We start from the raw sequence: 20,195 nt of genomic DNA, 5'->3' as shown, positions 1-20,195 counted from the left end.
GAAACTGACAGCTTTCACACTAGAAAGGTCCCATACAGTTTTTTAGAGTAACATGTACTCCCACTCAGATGATGTGTTTTTCAGAGAAGACCTTTCATAGTTCAGCAAGACAATGCTTTGATTTAATCCAAGGAACTTCTTAGTGTGAGTCGACAGTGTTTTTAAAAATCCAACCAAAATGTCTGGACCACAAATACACTAACATGTCTGCATTAATTTGCACATATTTTGCCCCACAAAATAGGGATCAGGTATCCTTAAAAGTATTTTTCTGCTATTACTTACATGATGCTTACAAATTATTTTTACATTCAAGTTGTCCTAAATGTCCTTGGCTTTGAAATACTCGTTTACTTATGTATGTATGTATGTATGTATGTATGTATGTATGTATTATTATTATTATTATTATTATTATTATTATTATTATTATTTGTGGACATGCTGTTTATTTAAGTTGACTGAAAAACAGCTCTACATATCATATGTGTCTGTCTAACCAGGAAATGTTTGGCGCGTCCCCTCAGACATATTCCAAACTTCATTACCCATAATCCCGTGCAACAAAAGCCGCCCAAGCTGACGACGTGGCCAAGGTACGGACCGGGGCGATTCAAACGAGGCAGACCGGCTTTGTTTGTAGCTAGCTCATTGAGGTGGAATTCATATGCTTGCTGAAGTTTGTGTGAAACTTTTAATTCAATACTGAGTGTAACGATGTCCGGGAAAATCAAGAGCCGAAGTGCCGCAAACTCAGACTCGATAACGGGCGGTGTGTCCTGCGATGAGCGCATCTTGCGGGATTGTCATCAACTGTACACGGATCCTGACAGCGGTGAGTTGGCTGACGTACAACTCGTGGAACTGACAGCATCTCACCTGACGCCTGCACCTTTCACCTGTTTGATATTAAAGTTGATAAAACAAACTCTTTGCTGCCCCGGGGGGTAGCTAGCTAACTTTGTACATAACGTTAGCCTTCTTCCAAAGCACGGAGAGCTAACCGTTAGCTGAGTTAGCTAGTGAGGATTTTATGATATTTGCTGACGATGCGACTGGTTAAATCAGTCACCCACTGATGTGGCACTCTGTTTGTTAGTAATAAGTCAGTTGCATAGTTGTAATGTAACTTCTAATATAGGTTTACAAGGCACACTTTTGGATCTGGATCTACCTCCAGTACTGGCAGCATAGGGTTATCCTATATATTGAGAAAGTGTGCAACATTTCAGCTTAAAAACAGATCTGCCAGTTGACTCATACATCTCGCTGATATATCTCAAAGATAATGACGAGACAAAATGCCAAGTGAAAAAATGGGAATGATGAGAGAAAGAAGACTATCACCTAGCGAAATGGCTTCCTTTGAGTAGTTGAGAACTTTGATATTGTCCTTTACATGCCAAATGTCACTTAACATTTAGATCTGCTCATCCCAACACAGCACCATGATTTTTCTCCTTTCCCACAGAAGCTAATGAACCATCTGTATCCTACTCTCTGTTATATTCAGGGTTGATAACAGTGGCTGAATCGGTTGGTGTGAAGTTGCTGCCACCCAGAAAAAAGATCACTGTGCTGCTGATGGGGAACCACTCTGCTGGGAAAAGCTCCTTCATCAACTGGTAAATATATGTTATGGATAAATATTTGCATAAGTGCAAATAGGTGGCAGATTGTTAACCACTTATCCAACTGACAGAGTAATGGAAATCTGGTGTCTGGGATGAGGAGACTTCTGTGTTAATCTATGCCGTAGGTATGTGGTAACTGCAAACTCCCTCTGAAACCCTACACCTTCAGGACTCATAGATGTTAGCAAATTGCTGGAAGGAGATTGTCCCAACCATTAAAATAGATATTAGGGAATGTGAAAAGAAATGGAGGAACTTGAGGGGCAAATATGTTTAAAACTGAAAATTGGGAGTAGGGACTCAGGAGGGACAAAGTCTCAGGTGTTTCTGTTGTGGCATCCACTGCATATAAAACACCGGGACATAACCGCATAACCAAATATAAAGCATTGCAATCATTGCCAGCATTTATGCAAAAGCATGAATGCTGGCAATGACAGTAATGGCTTGCAGAAGTTTAAATCAGCTGTTAGAGGGAACTTGGTGTGAGCGATCACCTTCATCCTATTTCTTTCCTGATGGGGATGTTGTGCTTCATGATAACCATGTGCCCATCTACAGGGAATCGGTGCACACTGAATGGTTTGATTAGTACAAAAATGAAGTGAATAATATGCTATCGCCTTCACAGTCAGCAGACCCAGTTAAACACCTGAATCAGTGTGTAAGTCCCTGATCTCCTCTGCAATCAGGAAAACACCAAAAGGAAATGTCTGTTGGAAGTGTGATTGAGCTCCTTTAGCAGAGCTGCAGAGATTTGTAAACTCAGTGCCAAGGAACAGGCACTGGAGGCCCACATCAGACTAAAACCTGACCAAGGTGCCTGTTGGCTTTCCTTTAATTTGTTGCCCAGTTGCACAGCAGTCAGACTGAATAAAGCACATGTGTGTATCCTCTGAAATTAACAGTATTTAAAGAGTTACGATTACTTCTAAATGTTCTCTGATCTTCATTTGACTCGTGTCTGAATCTGAGTTGACTAAATTAGCCTGTCCATCTTTATCAGTGTCTTTAGCATTCAGTTACACCCCTTATTCATGGTTTTTATACACTATTCAGATTAGCAATAATCAAGATCTTTCTGTTTTTATTGTTCAGGTACGTGGAAGAGCACATCCAGCGCACTGGAGTAGCAATTGAGACCCAAGGCTTCAGCTTTGTTACGAGTGGACGCAAGAGAGAGTCTCTCACAGTAAGTGCTGCAGTCCATTTTCTGTTTTTGAGACAGAGCTATGTGTGTTTTCAAAAGGCACGTCTCATTCCCACCGTGAACCATTTCATCTTTAAAATGTCAGCCGTCTGCTCCTTGTAACAGTGATTTATTACTGTGGACCAAAATGAGTTCCTCTTTGGTGGTTTCAATGTTCTTGGAGTACCTGATGTGCTTTTTTGCAAATTATCTGTGACAGATCTACTTCTGCTTTATTTATGTATGTATGTATGTATTTATGTATTTATTTATTTATTTATTTATTTAGGGAAACGCCACCCTTCATCTGTATCCACACTTCAAACCTCTGCAGGAGTTTAATGGTGAGAGATTTAATATGCCCAGAGATTTGCTATGGACAGTGTTTTGGCAGTTTGCCGTTTTATTGGAATTCATTTAAAATGATTTGTATGTACCAACAAAATACAGTGATTAAAGCACCTAGTTGAATAGGAAGAGAAAGCTTTTTAGAGTAGTAGTTTTTATTAATGCTAGGCACTCACTGCAACTGTGTTTCTGAATTCTTCCCCAGGTGTCTCAGAGTACTTGAGCACAGAGATCTGCACATCTCGACAGAAACGGTTCAGCTTGGTGACGTTTGTTGATTCGCCAGGCTTGGTGGACGGCGATATGAAGTATCCGTTTGACGTGGACGAGGTCATTCTGTGGCTGGGTGGGTTTCTGCTGTTCCACCTTGGCTGTTGTCTTGTGGTAGTTTCCTTTGGTAATGCAGAAGGAGAGCGGTAGCTCTGTGAAACCAAAGATACCTGAAACAAACAAAACCAAAACCACAGTCAATTTGGAGTCATTTAGATGCTTGTGGGCCTCTCCATCACAGTGAATGACCAGTCAAGTGTTTATCTCTTCATTAGTACTTTTAATTTACCATAGTGAGCTGAAGCTCTACGTAGGGTTAACTTTGTGAGCCAGCTTTGCGTGCTTCGACACATCTTTAAGCGGTTTAAGTTCTTAGTTTGACTAAATAACAGGGAAATAGAAAGAAATTCCACACTTGCTGGGATTACGACCCAGTTTATAATGCGATGAGAATAAATCCACAGGGTTTCCTCAGTAGTAAATAATGCTCCTTTTCACTGTCGCTCTCAGGTGATCTTTGTGACCTAATTCTGGTCTTCTTTGACCCCATGGGTCAGGCTCTGTGCAAGCGCACCCTCAACATTGTGGAGAGCCTGAATGAAAAGCATGGAGACCGGCTGCGGTTTTACCTGAGCAAGGCTGACGAGGCCGGAGGAGAGTCGGACAGACAGGTACGCATACTAGCAGCAGCTACTGTAGGAGAGTCAACGCTCTGAACAAACAATGTTACATCATTCTCTTTGTATTAGATAATTCCTTCCCACACTCTGCAGTGCAGTTTCTAAGTATGCTGACCCGGTGTGTTTTGCCAGTCTAGCAAATTAAAAAAATCAAAAAACAAAAACCTGCACTGGGTATGGAAAAATAATTGAGCGATGCTTTTGCTCATTAATCTTGCATTGAAGCATTGATTATTTTCAGGTTATTTTCTGTGCCATAAAGGTGGCTGTCTTAACTGTTTAGGTCACCATAGTAACTTATTCTGAACCCATAACCTGTTCTGGAGCATGGTTTAAAACTGAAGTGCCACATTTTCTTTCACCAAGGTAACTCTGTGAGTGCGACACAGATTCTCTGCCAAAGGGAATTGTTGTGTATACGCAGCCTGTTGAGCCGTATCTTACTAAAGTTTGTTAATATCCATCAATGCATCCATCCATCGACAGAAAAGGAAATTGATAAATGTTTTTGTGGTTGATCCTCATCTGCTGCAAAGTCTGTTTTACGCTGATGAAATTGTAGCTAATAGAGCACAGATTTCAGACTTGATGAGTGTATTTGTAGAATATTCATCACAAATAAAAACGAATCAGTCTAACTAATTTCATTTTGATCTGTCCATAAACTAAACGGATTTCCTAATTTGCAGTAAGATAATACTTGTTTAAACACGACATCGTGCAGTCACAGCATTCATGAGTAAGTGAATGGTGCATTTCTAACTTTGTTTGCATGACTAAATAACAGAAAAGCACTACATACAGTCGATAATCTCCCTATCAGTAGCTGAAAAATGGCATCTTTGTTCCGTCTCCTCCTGACTCCTGTGTCTTTTGTTACTGCTCTCTCAGAGGGTGATGATGCAGATTGTCCAGGAGCTCTGCAAGCGGCCCGGACTCAACAAGTGTGGGTTTGACATGCCCACCATCTACATTCCTAATCCAAATAAGGTAAAAGTGATTTCTGCCTTCTTTACTCTTTCTACACACACAAAAGTCACCAGTTGGTATAGACTACTGTTTAGAAGAAAAAGAATTCTCCTGTTTGTCTTCCTGCTGTCAGCCAAGCCGCTGCGTCAACCAGATTGAGGAGGTTTGTCGCACCATCGAGAAAACTATCAACCAGACGGTCCAAAACACACTCAACTCTCTGGAGAGGGACTGCGAGCTCATTGTTGAGGCTGTCACAGACAAGCTCAGTAATGACAGGTAACATAGAGACACTCCCTTTGTAATTCACACTGCACTCACAGCCACCTCAGAAAGGCTACTTTCATGTACATTCACAACCACTTTAAATAGCCATACATTGTGCAGGAATTAAAGTGTAACTATAAAGATTGACGGGAATCCTTCAGTAGGAGTGTTCAGAGGAACGTGTGAGTCATATTTTTGTTTGGAATTGTCTTCGGAGAATAACCCGACCATCTGTTCACGCAGGCAGACCACTGTTGAGAACCGACGCGCACGCTGCAAGAGCTGCTTCCTGACTCTGCTGGGTTTCAGCGTCCCTCTGGCTCTGATGGCGTTTCTGTTGCTGGGCGCTCTGTCCAAGGACCTGCTGGAGGCGGCTCTGGGCCGAGAGGGTACAGAGGCGCTCTCCCTCTACCTGGTCAGTGGCCAAGCACGCTCGTCACTCGTAGCTGTTGAAACTGTTGCATATGGTCTTCACATAAGGCTGCTCTTGTGTCCTGCAGACGCCCGCAGTGAAAGTATTTGAGTCCCTGTCTGTGGAGCAGCGGCTTTATGGCTGCGCTGGGCTGGTGCTTCTGTCCTTCCTCCTGCTCATCATTGCACGCTTCATCTTCAGGTAGGAAGTTTCTCAGTGTCATCACAGCCTTTTAGACTTCATTTTAATCCATCATCACCTAAGGGAATTGAATGTCCTCATGTTATTTGTTCCCAGCTCTTCCAGCGTCAGCATACCATGTGTGTTCACTGCGAATCTCATCACACTCCTCCCTTTAATTCTTTGCAGAACTCAACCCACTCTATCGACCAAACAGAAAAGGCAGCTACAGGAGAAGCTGGAGTACGTGCAGGAGGTGGTCAAGACCAAAAAGGTAGTGTGTATGTGTGTGGTTAGGGATGCACTGATCAGATATCAGTATGCTGACCACTACAACCCCACTAAACCTAAGCAAAGATATCTGTACGGGTGCCAGAACTGGAAAAAAGTTGGATCTTTGCATCCCTGTATGAGTGTGACTGCTTCTGCTGGCATGAAGTGGATTATTTTGGGATTTTAATGGTTGATTCTCTTCCTGTAGAAAAAGCTGTATGAAGACTACCTACGCCAGAGTGTCAGCGATCACGACATGGGCTTGTAGGGACACATGTACTCAGATATCCTCACCATTACGAAGGACTAGACGATCACATTTCCAAGATTCCACACCAGCCGCCGTGCTCTGCAGACCACTTGGTGGTGAACCATCCAAGTTCTGGTGCTGTGAACTGTAAAGCCACTTTACCCATTAGATGATGTTACCTCTGTTATATTAAAAAAAGCGGTTAAACCACACACTACCTGCAGATGAAATGAGCTTTTGTTACTGATCACTTCTTCGTAAACATTTTATATACATGTATCGGTGCCTCTTCTCTGAAATGATTTCAGGCTTATACCACTTTAAGATATTTAAACATTTCCAAACTATTTATAATATTTCTGTATGAGACCTAAAGCACTGCTTTGTGTGAGTCACTTTCTATGAGCTACTGTTTCTGAGGACCTTTACCAGCATTTTTTACTGTGCTTTTGACTCGTTAATGAATCCATTTCCCATCATGAATGTCTGCAGGTTGTGTAGGTTGGCTCATATGTAGAATATCCAGTTGTCTGCACGCATCTTGATGCTGCAGTAAGAAGTGTTACCTGTGACCAATCAAACCTTTTGTATTTTCTTTCTACATTGTGAACATGTTTTAAACTTGAATAAATAAAAAAGCAATGTTCAATACAGTAATGGATTATACTTTTTTTATTTTACTTCTTAAGCGTAAGATTTAAGGATTTTATGTAATATTGTGACATGTCAGTGTTTTAAAGCTTTTTAAAAATGCACTTGAGTATTTCCTTGTGCGTTTGAAGTTTGGACACAGATGATCTCTGTTTACAGTCCCAGTTTCTATTGGATGGAAGTCAGGATATGATGTCGTGCCTCTGTTTTGAATGCTTTGTTTTTGTAAGAACCTTTGTGTCAGCATGTGAACAACAGTGCCAGTTATAAAACATCATCACAACAAAACAACATCAGGTTTCCAGATAAATACACCATAGACGCAGACTTGTGTGGTATCAGCATTTTAAGTGGTTTCCAGCTTGTTTTTCTAGTTTTTTGTTTTTGTTTTTTTTTTAATAAAAGAGCAAAAACAGGAAACTACCACGGGATATTTCCTGTTCAGTTATGCTTTTGGTACCCAAAGGAAACAGGTGCTAGGAGACCAGAGTGCAAAGTTTTGCTCAGAAAATGTAATTTCCTCTTTTTAAAAGGTTAACCATTGGTTTGACCTGTGAATGCCACTTTGTCAGTGTAAAATAGATTCTTGCAAATGTATGAATGCCTCATAATCTCCAAAAGTTGAATCTGTTCATCTGGACGTAGCGTTTTGTGGGAGAAACGTTTCGTCACTCATCCAAGTGACTTCTTCAGTCTCAGCCGACTGCAGGTTTCCCCAAACCTTATAAACAGTACATTTGCATAATGACTGAAACCAGCCCACTGAAGGAACAATGGGCTGTGAGGTCAGTTCCTCACATACGGATCAGTATCTAAGGTTTGACTCTCATCATCCACTGGAGCACAAACTGGGTGTCATCAGGACGCTACAACACAGAGCGAACACCATCCCCACTGACACAGCGGCCAGGGAGGCAGAAGAACAGCACATCAAGAAGGCCCTGAGTAAATGTGGTTATCCCAGCTGGACTTTTGTCAAAGCTGGAAAGACACCTAAAGAAAGCTCCAGCCGATCCAGGAGAGAAGGACAACCGCTGCCTAAGCGAAAACCTGTAGTGATCCCATATGTGTCAGGAGTATCGGAACAGTTGAGACGCATTTTTTCTAAACACCGGGTCTCTGTGGCTTTTAAACCCCAAAACACGCTGCGCCAAAAACTGGTCCACCCCAAGGATCGGGTCCCCCGACACAAACAGAGTAACATAGTGTACGCTGTTAAGTGCCAGGAGGATTGCCAGGATTTATACATCGGGGAAACCAAACAACCTCTAGCGAAGCGGATGGCACAACACAGAAGAGCTACCTCGTCAGGCCAGGACTCTGCAGTCTATTTACACCTACAGGCCAGTGGACACTCTTTCAATGATGAGGATGTACACATCCTGGACAGGGAGGAACGCTGGTTTGAGCGCTGAGTCAAGGAGGCCATTTACATGAAAAGGGAAAGACCATCTCTGAATCGAGGAGGTGGCCTAAGGGTACATCTTTCGCCATCTTACAATGCTGTGATTGCAGCCATTACCCAACTCTCTGTGAATGGTACTCATGGCCATTGATCAGTGTCTTTGATCAGTGGGTTTTGGTCAGTGATTGTTGATCAATGGTCATGGGAATTTGCATAATTATGATTAAAGAACTGACCTCACAGCCCATTGTTCCTTCAGTGGGCTGGTTTCAGTCATTATGCAAATGTACTGTTTATAAGATTGGGGAAACTTGCAGTCAGCTGAGACTGAAGAAGTCACTTGGATGAGTGACGAAACGTTTCTCCCACAAAACGCTACGTCCAGATGAACACAATCAACTTTTGGAGATTTACTTTCCTGGATGATTGAGAATGTATCAAGAAAATTCCCTTATAATCTAACAGTGAATATGTTTCTGTTGCTTCCTGACATAATGTATGTCAGTAAGTACATTGTAAGCCTTTCAAAAGAAGTCTAGTGTTACCATTTTGGGTCTTAGTCTTATTCTTTCGGTTGTTCCCTTTAGGCCTGCCTCCTTCTTATCCTATCCCTAGTGTCTTCCTCCTCAGTTACGCCAACCCCCTGCATGTCCTCCTTCACCAGATCCATGAATCTCTGTGAGCTTCCTTTTCTACTCCTGCCTGGCAGCTCCATGTTCAACATCTTTTGTGCAATTCATCCTCTATCTCTCCTCTGCACATGTCCAAAACATCTCAGCCTTGCCTCTCTAACTTTGTCTGCAAACGGCTCAGCCTCAGCTGTCCCTCTGATGTACTCATTTCTGATGCCGCCTGTTCTGATCCCTCCCACTGAAAATCAGAACATCTTCAGCTCTGCCTCCTGTCTTCATTAACGTCAGTGTCTCCAAACCATTCATCACAGCAGGTCTTGTAAATGTTCCCTTTAACTATTGCTTCTTTCCTTCTGTCAAAAATCACCCTGACACGTCTCCACCCACTCCACCCTGCCTGCACTTCTTCACTTCTCTCCTGCACTGTCAGCTGCTTTGGATGGTTGACCCCACATATTTAAAATCATCCACCATCACTACAGTATCTCTGCTCCTCGCTGCTTCACTGTTACACCACATTAAAAAAGTATTTGCTCCCTTTCTGATTTTTTTCTTCATATTTGTCACATTTAAAGGTTTCAGATCAATAAAATCAGATCAATCAGAAAATAAAACAGCTGAGGAAGAAAATCATTGACATCCGTCAGTCTGGAAAGACCCAAAGACTTCTGGGAAAATATTCTGTGGACTAATGAGTCGAAAGTTGAACTTTTCTGGAAGGTTTGAGTCCTGATGGATTTGTGTAAAACTGACAGAGCGTTTCATTGAAGCTGAGGTGTATTTGGTTATGGAGCAGGACTATAATGTATTTACCAATACAGGTGTAAAGCAAAGGTATTAGATTTTTTTAAATCTGCCTTGAAAGATCAGCAATCACCTGTTTATTTTCATTTCACTCCTTTGAGTCTTTTCTGTAAGCACACCTAGTTTTTGTTTTGACTTTGGTTAACTAACATTACCAGTATTCCTCCAGCAGAGGGTATACTTATTTTGTATAAACACTGATTCATGTTTACAGTCACACTTACTTTGTATTCTTTCCTATTTCTACATAAAAATGAATCAGATGCTCCCCCAGTGGCTTTTGCAGCTAAAAAAATACATTTTTGTGAGATTAAAATGAGCATTTAATCACCTCCAAATAAAGTTAAGACTATAAAGAGATAATAATCTTAGTTAATATAATAAGTAATGTGTGTTTGATGATATTCTTGTATATGGACTAAAATGTGGATCAAGCTATGGTTCACTGACCTCCAGGGTCATAAGCCCGGACATATAGGATGTACAGTAAAATCTCCAGGGAGGAAGCAGCAGTAATAAAACTCAAACCTGAGCACCACGACATCTTGATATTAATGCGCGTTTTAAAAAAACAGCAGAACTTAACAGACTAAACACTGGAGGCAAACAGGGACAGGCATCTGTGCACAGGAAGGAGGTTGACGTGTTTTCCGCAGGCTTAGACCGGGGAAAGTTGTTTCCTGAAGTTGCCGCTGTGCTTATCATTTCCACACTCAAGTCCTGCTGCTTGCACAAAAATGACCAAGACGGGTTTATCACTGTTTTGATTAGCTTTTCTTTTTTCCCCCTCCCCCGACATCCCTTCCTCTTCTGATGATGGAGCTGCCAGACGAGAAGATGAGCTCCAAGAATGAAGACACAGGTAATTAAAAAACAAAGCAAAACTTTAATCTGCTTCACAGCTAGCTACTATCACCACATTCACCATGAGGGTAAGCTACGAGGCGACGCTGGCCGCTTTACCGCTTTAAACGTAGTTAAGTATTCATTTTAACTTGTTGCTTGTCTTCAGCCGGAACCTGCTGGTGCTGAAGGGGCGCTGGGGAACGTAGCCGGGAGACGGCCTGTTAGCATTACTGCCCATAGAAATGAACGGACGATGCTAGCCGCTGGCTAGCTCTGTATTAACGTTTACTTTTGTCCTCGAAAAAAGAGGGAAAATGGGTTTTAATGTTGTTTAGTTGCCACTTCACTCATACACATTGGTGTTATTGTAGCATTAGAGCTAAAACCACTAGGCAATTTATGACAAATGGTAAATATAACAATGATTATAGCCCTGAAAATGTAACTGAAAGTAAAAGAAGCCTTCATTAGCTGGCATATTGTTAAAGTACTCGTATTATCCAGTGCACACAATGTCACTGAAATATTATTACTTACATTAAAGCATGAGTTTACCTTTCAGGTGCCTTAATAAGTAGTAGGAGGCAGCAGTGCACAGGCTGTTTTGCATTACAAAGTCACATAGATGTGGTGATGAACAGTGTGCGTGCCCTTGGAAAGCACTGAATAAGCATCGTGCGGAATGAAGTTCACATTAATGTTCACATCTCCCGGTGTCCTTGAGTGCAGCATTTGAGTAAGTTTACAAATCACCTTGTAGGTGTAGGGTAAGTCGTAAAAGTCAGTGCAACAAGTGCTTGCTGTAAATTTCTCAAGCAACACAGGTGTCTTACAAATAACTGTAACCTGTATGAGATTGTCTAAAAGTAGCAAAGTATAAAGTTTCACTCGTCCCTTTTCCAATGGTGCTGTAAGTTACTGCAAATTTCGGTATCGATCCCAATACCAAGTAAGTACAGGGCCAGGAGTTATACTTTTAATTTATAAAGGAAGCTAATGTAGAGGGGAGGAATATGTTGAGGTATATTTTTTCATCCCCCCTCATTTCAAATCAAAAATATACTGTAAACTGAAGCTGTCTTAGAGATTGTAGAGAAATGCTGCTTTGCTCAATTTTTTTTAAGTTATTAAATAAATACTTTTTAGGTTTGAGTTCCTGTGTGTGAAAGTGAGCAAGTTGTAGAAAGCAATTTAATACAAATAAAAGAATAAATGGTTGGACTGAAAGCTAAACTAATCAGTGATGTGGTCCAAGCCAGCCCCTTGGTCAAATCAGATATTTTGTTGTTGATTTTATGTAAAAAGCCTGCAGCAAGACACTTTAAACCTGTGTCTTCCTTCAGATGTTAATGCAAATATTTCATGAACTTACTTTTAAAAAATAAATATACTGGTGTTTAGTACTGGAGTTTAGGTCTTTTAATGAGTACAACCACTTAGATTTCACAGATTTTACAGGATACAGAAGGAGCTAAGTCCTGTAATTTGCAGACAATTTCAAGTTCTGAGATATTTTTAGGCTCAAACTATAGATTTCCAATAATGTGTAAGTCAGATATCTCTGCTGACCAGTTACTGTGGCCAGTTGGTTTTCACTTTCAGTTCCCTGATGGACTGAATGATTTGAATTCCAAATCTGTGCAGTGTTTCCTGTGTGTTTCCACCCTACGCTGAACAGTTGTCAAAATACTCTTTTCATCAAATGCTCCTGCTTTTTTTAGTTTCTTCAGACATTTGTCCAAAGAGATAAGTTTTAACCCAATAGGTCCGCAGCAGCTGTGTCCAAATGACTCCAGCTTATCAAGATTTTTTGCATACTTCGGACATTGGCTTTTGTGACCGAGGCATAGATAAGGTTTCCTTTCCTCTTCCAGACCATGTTTTTCAGCTCTGTGTAGCAACAGTATAGCATAACCCACCCCTGTGTCAGCGAAACTTTCCTGGAGGTCATTATAGTCACGTCGAAGCTTTTCCTAATTAATAATAGTTGTTTGTATGAGATAGATCATCATTTACAGTTTTTTAAAATTTACAACAGCCAAAAAATGTCCATAAAATAACTAAGTGAAAACAAAGAATAGAACTTATTAGGGCTGTTAACGCTGACAGCCCTAGAACTTATTGATCAAATTATTGATTTTTTGTGTGCTCGAGCTTTAGCTTATTACACCTGCATTCATATAGCATTTTCTAAATGCCTATGCTTTTAGGACTAGATTCCAGAAAAACCAGAGAAACAAACATAATTGAATAAACTCATAATTAAATTATGAAATTAAAAGATAAACAGCAGACCAAACAAATAGTGCATGAGCACACTCAGGTTTTGATTTGTTTACAACCTCACTTTTATTAAAAAAAAAAAAAAGCAATCCTATTTGAGCTTTTGACCTAAATCAATTGAGCATACATCAAGACATTATGAAACATGTAGTTTAAATGAATAGTCCATCAGCCGTTTCCTAACAAGGTTATTGTAGTTAATAAAGCTAAACAGAAAATTCAAAATAGGAGGGGAAAAGCATTTTAGTCACTATATATATGGAAATGTGGTCACATTTGTCTACACAAGCAAACTTGAAGGGTTTGGTACAGGGATGTTTATATTGTATGATTGTATGTTTGTTTTGTGTGTGTTTCCTCATGCACCCAGTAGCCCATGTTTGTTGAGTGTTAACACAAAGGTTAGAGCACACTTTATCAGTTCCTAATGACGGTACTTGACTTATTTTAATCTGTGGTGACTCAGCTGAAGGTTAATGAGCCAATGACTATCTGATATTATGTTAAAAAGCTGGTGTCTAAACTTTTGCACATCCTGTAAATACTGCTTATTTTTCAGGATAATAAAAAAATGACTGAGTTAAGTTTATTATTTGCTAGCTGAAAGAGAAATATTAATTTCATTTAATTATTTTTTTAACCTCAGGTTTTGATTCAGAAAAATCAAAATTTCTAACTTATCTCAAATCTTTGCGTAAAAGTGTATGTCCAAATTTATTACACCATTTGTGGTAACAACAAGAAAACACAAATAGCTTTAAAAATCTGTTTTTATACCCAGATTTGAGCCCTGACATCCAACTGCTAAAAAAGATTTTCTTCTGTTCAGAAAAGAAAGTAAATAACTGTAATTTGACACGTTAATCAAAAAATAATTGTGTGCTTTCCTATTTTTTTGTGAAATTATGATTGATAACAACAATAATTATACTTTAAGTTAAAAACTCGAACATATAATCCGTTTCATTGGACTAACAATTACAGAAACATAAACTGTTCATTTAGGGCAGCTGTTGCACAGACCTTTCATTGGCTGGTGGTCTAATAAATTTGTTTAGCTCTAACTTAATAAAGGAAAAGCACAAAAATGTGATGTCCTGTCATTTTCAGAGACGAGCCTGCAGGCCCAGCTAGCAGACTGCAGAGCACAGGTCGAACACTGGCAGGGTGTGGCGACGATCTGTGAGCTGAGCAAACAGGAGGAACTGGCAGAGCTGCAAAAACAATGTGATCAAGAGATCCAGTCACTGCAGGAGGCTCTCAGAGGTCAGTGATTGTTGTGCGTTGGCCTGGCCTGGATTTCTTTGTGTGCACGTGGCAAAATATTGCATAAGCACAAAAGCACTGTTTTTTCTTCTTCTTCTTTTTTAATCAAATCTCCAAAAAACTAAAACTGGACATCAGGGGTTTCCCATATACATTTTTGCATCAGTTTAAATGTAGTTTCTGGCACTAATATTTATTCAGTAATTTGCTCCAAGGTAGAGCCAGTGGCTTTAAGAAGTATTGGACAAGTAGCACAAATTGATGTATTTTTATTAATTTCTTTTTTTGAGTGTGATAATCATGTTAATGTCCCGATAGATGAAAGCTGAACTCACAGATTATCATTATGTGTTGTTGCTTGTGTTTTCAGAGACAGCAGCTCAGTATGAGGCCAGGATAGCTGTTCTGCAGTCTCAACCTGTAGAGTGGAAGAGATCCAGTGGACCCCACATGGTCAGTGTGTGCCCATGTTGCTTTTCCTCCAGGTGTTTTGGGCTCCCTTCATGTGATTTTTCTACTTGTTAGATCAGTGGAAGGAAGGGAAGGGTGGATGCCGAACACGCGTCAGTCGTCAACAGTCTGACTGAGGACGAATCGGCGCCATCGACGCACAGCCATCCACCAGAGCCGGAGGGAGAAGGTGCTGCACTTACAACAGAAGGATATTTTTCACTAAGGAACTGTGACTCAGCCTCGTTGTCCTCTTTCTCCTTGGATACGCCGTCGCTGCCCAGAAAACACCACGCTCAGGACGACACTGACTCACTGGTCTCCACGGGTACTTTGGTGCCTGAAGCCATTTACCTGCCACCAGCTGGCCACCGGCTGGTCACACACAGTGACTGGGACGCGCTCAATGCTCAGGTTTGGATTTAACTGGTTTGTTTTTTTATTATTCTGCATATTTCTTGTGCTACTTCTTCAAAAAAAACCCTAAAATGCTGTGTAACAGCTCCAATGTGAGCAGATTTAATGTCTAAGTAGCTTCCAGTCAGTCCCTGTGGTCTAATGACTTTGCATTGTGGCTTTTTCGGTCAGTTGTCAGAGCTGCGAGGGGAAGTGAGTCGCCTGCAGGCAGAGAAGGAGGAGCTGGAAAGAGAACTGGATACCCAGAGCAACCACACGCACAAACAGGTACAGGAACAAGCTCTAACTGTGTTTGTCTGTATGTATGTGCATATATCTATATGTGCATTAATGAGTGTATGTATATGTGCGATCTTAGGTATCAACGCTCCAGTCTCAGGTCCAGGCTTCAGAGTCTCTCCTCCAGGATTTGCAGAAATCTTTCAGCCAGTCACAGAATGCAGTCCAGAGCCGGCTGGTGAGTAACATGAAACACTCAGATAATTCCTGCAGATTAAACAAACAACATTTAGCGAGCTGTAGGTTTGCTGTTAGGTTGGTTTGGTCAACTTTTAACAGACCCAGGCGAGGGTTTTCCCTTTGTTTACAGTATTACACACTCAGCTATATATTTACTAAACAGAAATTAACTGGCAGCGTTTATTTCCACAAACAACTCAAGTGTACAATGACTCAATCATCCATCACACTCTAGACTCCAGTGCTTGTTTGTACCATTATCCATGAAGCGATGTGAATGTTATTAGGATGGCAGGACGAAGGGTTCCAACTTACATTTGTTTGTTTGCTTTTCTTTTGGTCCAGGCGGAGTTGTCCCTTTCTCAGAGGAAGATGTGCAATGAGCTTTCCAGACTGAAAGGAGAAGAGGTTGAGGAGGATGTACCAGACACCGGCTCATCATTCTCAGCAGCGCTACATGTACAGTCTTTGAGTTTTTATAGCTTAGTTCACCTTCAAGTGCTGCAGCAAGCAACACTTGAAACTCGATGATGTTTTTATTTTTAAATGTGAAATTCAGAACAGACAGTGAAATATTTTTAGGACGTTTATGACATTTTACACATCGTCGGAGAGAGAGAACAGAAACCCTCGGAAAGCTTGTCTGTTTGTTTAGAGTTCCTCTTTGTGAAGTAGTGGCTTTCCTTATTTAGAGTAGTTGTGGCAGATCAGTGGAAATATTTCAGACCTCTCACATTCACTTCCGGCATTTTAAGATTGTAGAGAAAAGTTAAATTTTCCGGCAGAATAATAACTGTGTTTGTTTAATGTGTATAATTAGCAGAGGTGGTGGTCAGGTTGTATTTGTGCTGTGGCAGCTTCTAGCCCGTATGCAACAAGACACGTTTAATGTTTGCTTTTTGATGGCGTCAGTGTGACTTCATTTTTTAAAACTCTAACCTTCAGGGGGCGCACTGTGAAGAGCGGCTTCGCATTGAGATAGTCAACCTGAGAGAGCAGCTGGACACACGGACAGAGGAGAACGGTCTGTGGATTATTTTATTACCTGTTGAATCTGCTGTGTTGCCTTTCTTGTACTTAACAAAGTTTTTTTTCCCTTCTCCATCTGCTTCCTTCTATTTGAAACTGATGTCATCAGAAGTTTTAGAGGGTGAGTGACCAGCTTATAGCTTTAGATTAGATTAGTAGGTCTTCTGATGGATGTATTTATATAATTTGTATTTTATTATATGTATTTTTTTTAATGTGCAGTGCAGTTTTCCAGTCTGAAGTCCGAGACAGAGAAGATCCACGCTCAGAGGGAGCAGTTGCAGGCTGAGCTGCTGGCGTGCCGCACTGAACTGGAAGCCCTCCGGGTGGCGCTCTCTCATGTACAAAGCACCAACAAGCTCCTCAGCAGCGAGAAAGTAATTGCAGCCTGCTTTTAGATCTATAAGCTTTGTTGTTCTTTGGGTGGTTTATTTCATTTTCAGCATTCACCATTAGGAGCTTCTTTTTTTTTTTTTAAAGCTATACACAGGTGAGAAGTATTAAAGTCAAACACACAGGGATTTCATGTAACTGTTATTTCTGTGTTTGTCAGGCAACTCTGAACCAGCAGTGTCTGGAACTGCGGAGCCAGGTGATCAGCCTGCGCTCTCAGGTCGACACCAGCCAGGCTGTGCAGCGAGACTTCGTTGAGCTCTCCCAGTCACTGCAGGTAAGAAACAACCATCAATGGTCAGCTTAACCTGCCGAGATCAGTTGGGGATGAGGGGAGGGAGACAGGACAAAAAAACACACTGTGGAAGAGAACCAGAGATGAATAATAACTAATTATTAAATGCAGAAATGTGTATAAACAGAGCGTGAAAAAGGTGAGTGAAGAAGAAACACTGTGCACAGTGCATCATGGGAAGCCCCCAGTAGCCTAGAAATTTTGCAGCAAAACTAAAAGAATGTTGAGGGTCACCTAATCCAGCCTTAACTGTATGTTTTGACAAAAAGAAAAGTAGAGAGGATTTAAAATCAATTCTGGATTTAACAGGGAGCCAATGAAGAGAAGCCAGTATGGCCAAAGGTCTCTCTTTCTAGTCCCTTTCAGTACTTTTGCTGCAGTGTTTTGGATCAGTCATAGCCTTTTCAGGATTTTTTTTTAAAGGACATCCTGATAATAATGAATTACAGTAGTCCAGCCTTGAAGTAATAAGTGCATAAACTAGTTTTTCAGCGTCACTCTGAGACAAGATGTTTCTAGTTTTAGAGATATTGTACAGATGCACGAAAGCAGTGTTACGTATTTGTTTAATAAGCACACTGAAAGACATCCTGGTCAAAAAGTGCTTCCTCACAGTGTTACCGGAGGACGATGAATTGGCATCTAGACTAAATATCTGGTTAGACACCATGTTTCTGTGGTGATCTGTCTTATCTAAGAATAAGAGGAAAACTGTTTACATCAGGATGCTGCACATCATCGACTTGCTGATTTTTATCTGCCTACCTATCTCCCCTTTAAGGTGAAGCTGGAGTTAATTCGTCAGGCAGAGAGTCTGGAGCAAGTCAAGGAAATCCTGGAAGAGGGACATGGTGAAGATAGTTCCCCACCTGTGGATACCCCTTGAAATGCATTGGAACCAAAGAGATGAAACATCCCAAGAGTGACCAAGAAAGCGAACCATGGCTACACGAAACGCAGAAGATCTGATGGAGTGACTGCTGGAACGATGCTGCTAGCACTCATGTTGTGACACTGGAAATACTCCTAAACTGAAACATTAGGTCTCGGGGAGGTTGGATTGGTGTCAATGAAGGAAAGTGGTGCTTAATGACCAAAGCAAAGTCTTCTCACACTCTCTCATGGTTTTTCTTTTTTCCTTATGTCTAGTAACACATTTATTCCTGTACAAAGACATTTGTAAATATTCTGTGTTTGTATATCTGACACGACTCCAGTGAAACACTCAGGGGTCCAACACTATCAGTGATTAATATGCAACTTATCAATATTTTTGCATCTTTGTGAATAAGGACCTCTCTTGGCAGTGGATCGGGTGCAATAATGAACTGACGCCACTAAATCTGCTTCATTTAGATGTGATTTTTAATACATATAAAGATGAATTTGCTCAGCATTAACATTCCCGTCTTCACTAAAACCATATTAGCTTTTAGACTCAACATTCTGGGTTTTATGATTAGGAGAGTGTCAGTAAAGAAATATTAACGCTTAACTTTGACCATTTTATTTGGTGCGACTGCACATTAGAAACTGATGGCAGGTTGTCACATCTTTAACATTTAGGTTTATAATTAAATCATGTGATTGAGTTTCTTAAACCTTGGCTTCACAGCAAGTTTACAGGAAACTGAACGATGCATATCAGCTTGTTACACAGTGTAACTGCACACAATGCAGTAGGTTAGGATTTAAAATGTGATTTAATATATTTGGAAGTTGTTGCTGCTCTTGAAATTGAAGCTAAACCTTCATCTCTGCAGGAAAATCCCAGATACTCCAACAAAGATCTGATAATACAGTGACTTGTTTTATTGTATTAATGACAGCACAGTCTCTATCCTACACTTACACTTAATCAGATAACTATGTAAACCATCTGTGTATTTTAAAACTGTGGAGTATTACCTGACAATGATTACGCTTCCTTGAACTGGATATTTGGTTATTCGAACATCCTGGCTGTGCCGGAAGCCCTGGAATTCTGCCCTTTGCTCCTAAATGTTAAGTCAGCAGGTTTCCCAGATTGATACCACCCTGTTGTCTTTTAAAAACTGACCACATTATTATTTCTGTTGTGTTTTATAACAACCTGTGCAAAAAAATAAATGTTGCCACTGGAAAGCGAGGCATGTCCTAAAGCTACCAGAGTGCTTGGCTGTCTGTACCTTTTACATCGCGGGCCACATACAGCCCACTTAGATCTTACTGCAAGTGTGCCAGACCAGTGTGAAGACGTTTAACTACACATTTATTCCCTGAGATATCTTAAGATTCTTTTCAATTCCATTTTATTTATATAGCACTGAGTCACGACAACAGTCACCTCAAGGGCCTTTGTATTAAAATATATTAAGTAAAGTGCAATTTTAAGAAATGCTGCTGTAGTCAAACAGATCTCTGAGCTTAGATTGTTAGAAATGAAAGTACAAAATTACAAGAAAACATTCTGATAGCTCATTGCCCAGATTGTCCTGTAATTATAAATCCGAAATCCATCCATCTTATTCCGAACTGGGTCGTGGGAACGGCAGCCTAAGCAGAGAAGGCCAGACCTCCCTCTCCCCAGTGACCTCCAAACTCATCCATTCATTCAGTCCCTATGAAGGGAACCAAATCAAGGACATCAATGTAACCTGCCCAACATAGGGTTACCGGAGACCATTCTGGTGTAGCTGAAGTGTACTTTGACAGTGGGAGGTCTTTACCAGCAGGAGAAGCTGTAAAACCTGTGAAAATACAGTTAAAAGTCCAGAATTCACACCGTCTTTCACCTTCTCCAAAGCTGTGCAC

At 40.8% G+C, this 20,195-nt stretch overlaps 2 protein-coding genes across 2 annotated transcripts; both read left to right on the top strand.

The window, feature by feature from the left end:
* Positions 1-579: 579 nt before the first annotated feature.
* Positions 580-7,125, top strand: si:ch211-11k18.4 (uncharacterized). The gene is made up of 12 exons (XM_063471562.1): positions 580-835; positions 1,514-1,625; positions 2,733-2,826; positions 3,113-3,167; positions 3,377-3,517; positions 3,952-4,112; positions 5,013-5,111; positions 5,224-5,369; positions 5,601-5,772; positions 5,858-5,970; positions 6,139-6,223; positions 6,431-7,125. Exons 1-12 carry the CDS (start codon positions 718-720, stop codon positions 6,488-6,490), a joined length of 1,356 nt encoding a protein of 451 aa, XP_063327632.1. The 5' UTR covers positions 580-717; the 3' UTR covers positions 6,491-7,125.
* A 3,502-nt stretch (positions 7,126-10,627) lies between these two features.
* rabep2 (rabaptin, RAB GTPase binding effector protein 2) lies at positions 10,628-19,537 on the top strand. Its single transcript, XM_063471561.1, has 12 exons — positions 10,628-10,826; positions 14,204-14,359; positions 14,730-14,812; positions 14,885-15,223; positions 15,398-15,493; positions 15,585-15,683; positions 16,031-16,144; positions 16,631-16,709; positions 16,824-16,835; positions 16,937-17,091; positions 17,268-17,384; positions 18,184-19,537. The coding sequence occupies exons 1-12, from the start codon at positions 10,778-10,780 to the stop codon at positions 18,286-18,288; spliced, it is 1,404 nt and encodes a 467-aa protein (XP_063327631.1). The 5' UTR covers positions 10,628-10,777; the 3' UTR covers positions 18,289-19,537.
* The last annotated feature ends 658 nt before the right edge of the window (positions 19,538-20,195 follow it).

The sequence above is a fragment of the Pelmatolapia mariae genome, linkage group LG4 (genome assembly GCF_036321145.2).
Source record: "Pelmatolapia mariae isolate MD_Pm_ZW linkage group LG4, Pm_UMD_F_2, whole genome shotgun sequence".
Taxonomy (NCBI): domain Eukaryota; kingdom Metazoa; phylum Chordata; class Actinopteri; order Cichliformes; family Cichlidae; genus Pelmatolapia; species Pelmatolapia mariae.
This window is presented reverse-complemented; position numbering and strand designations above follow the sequence as displayed.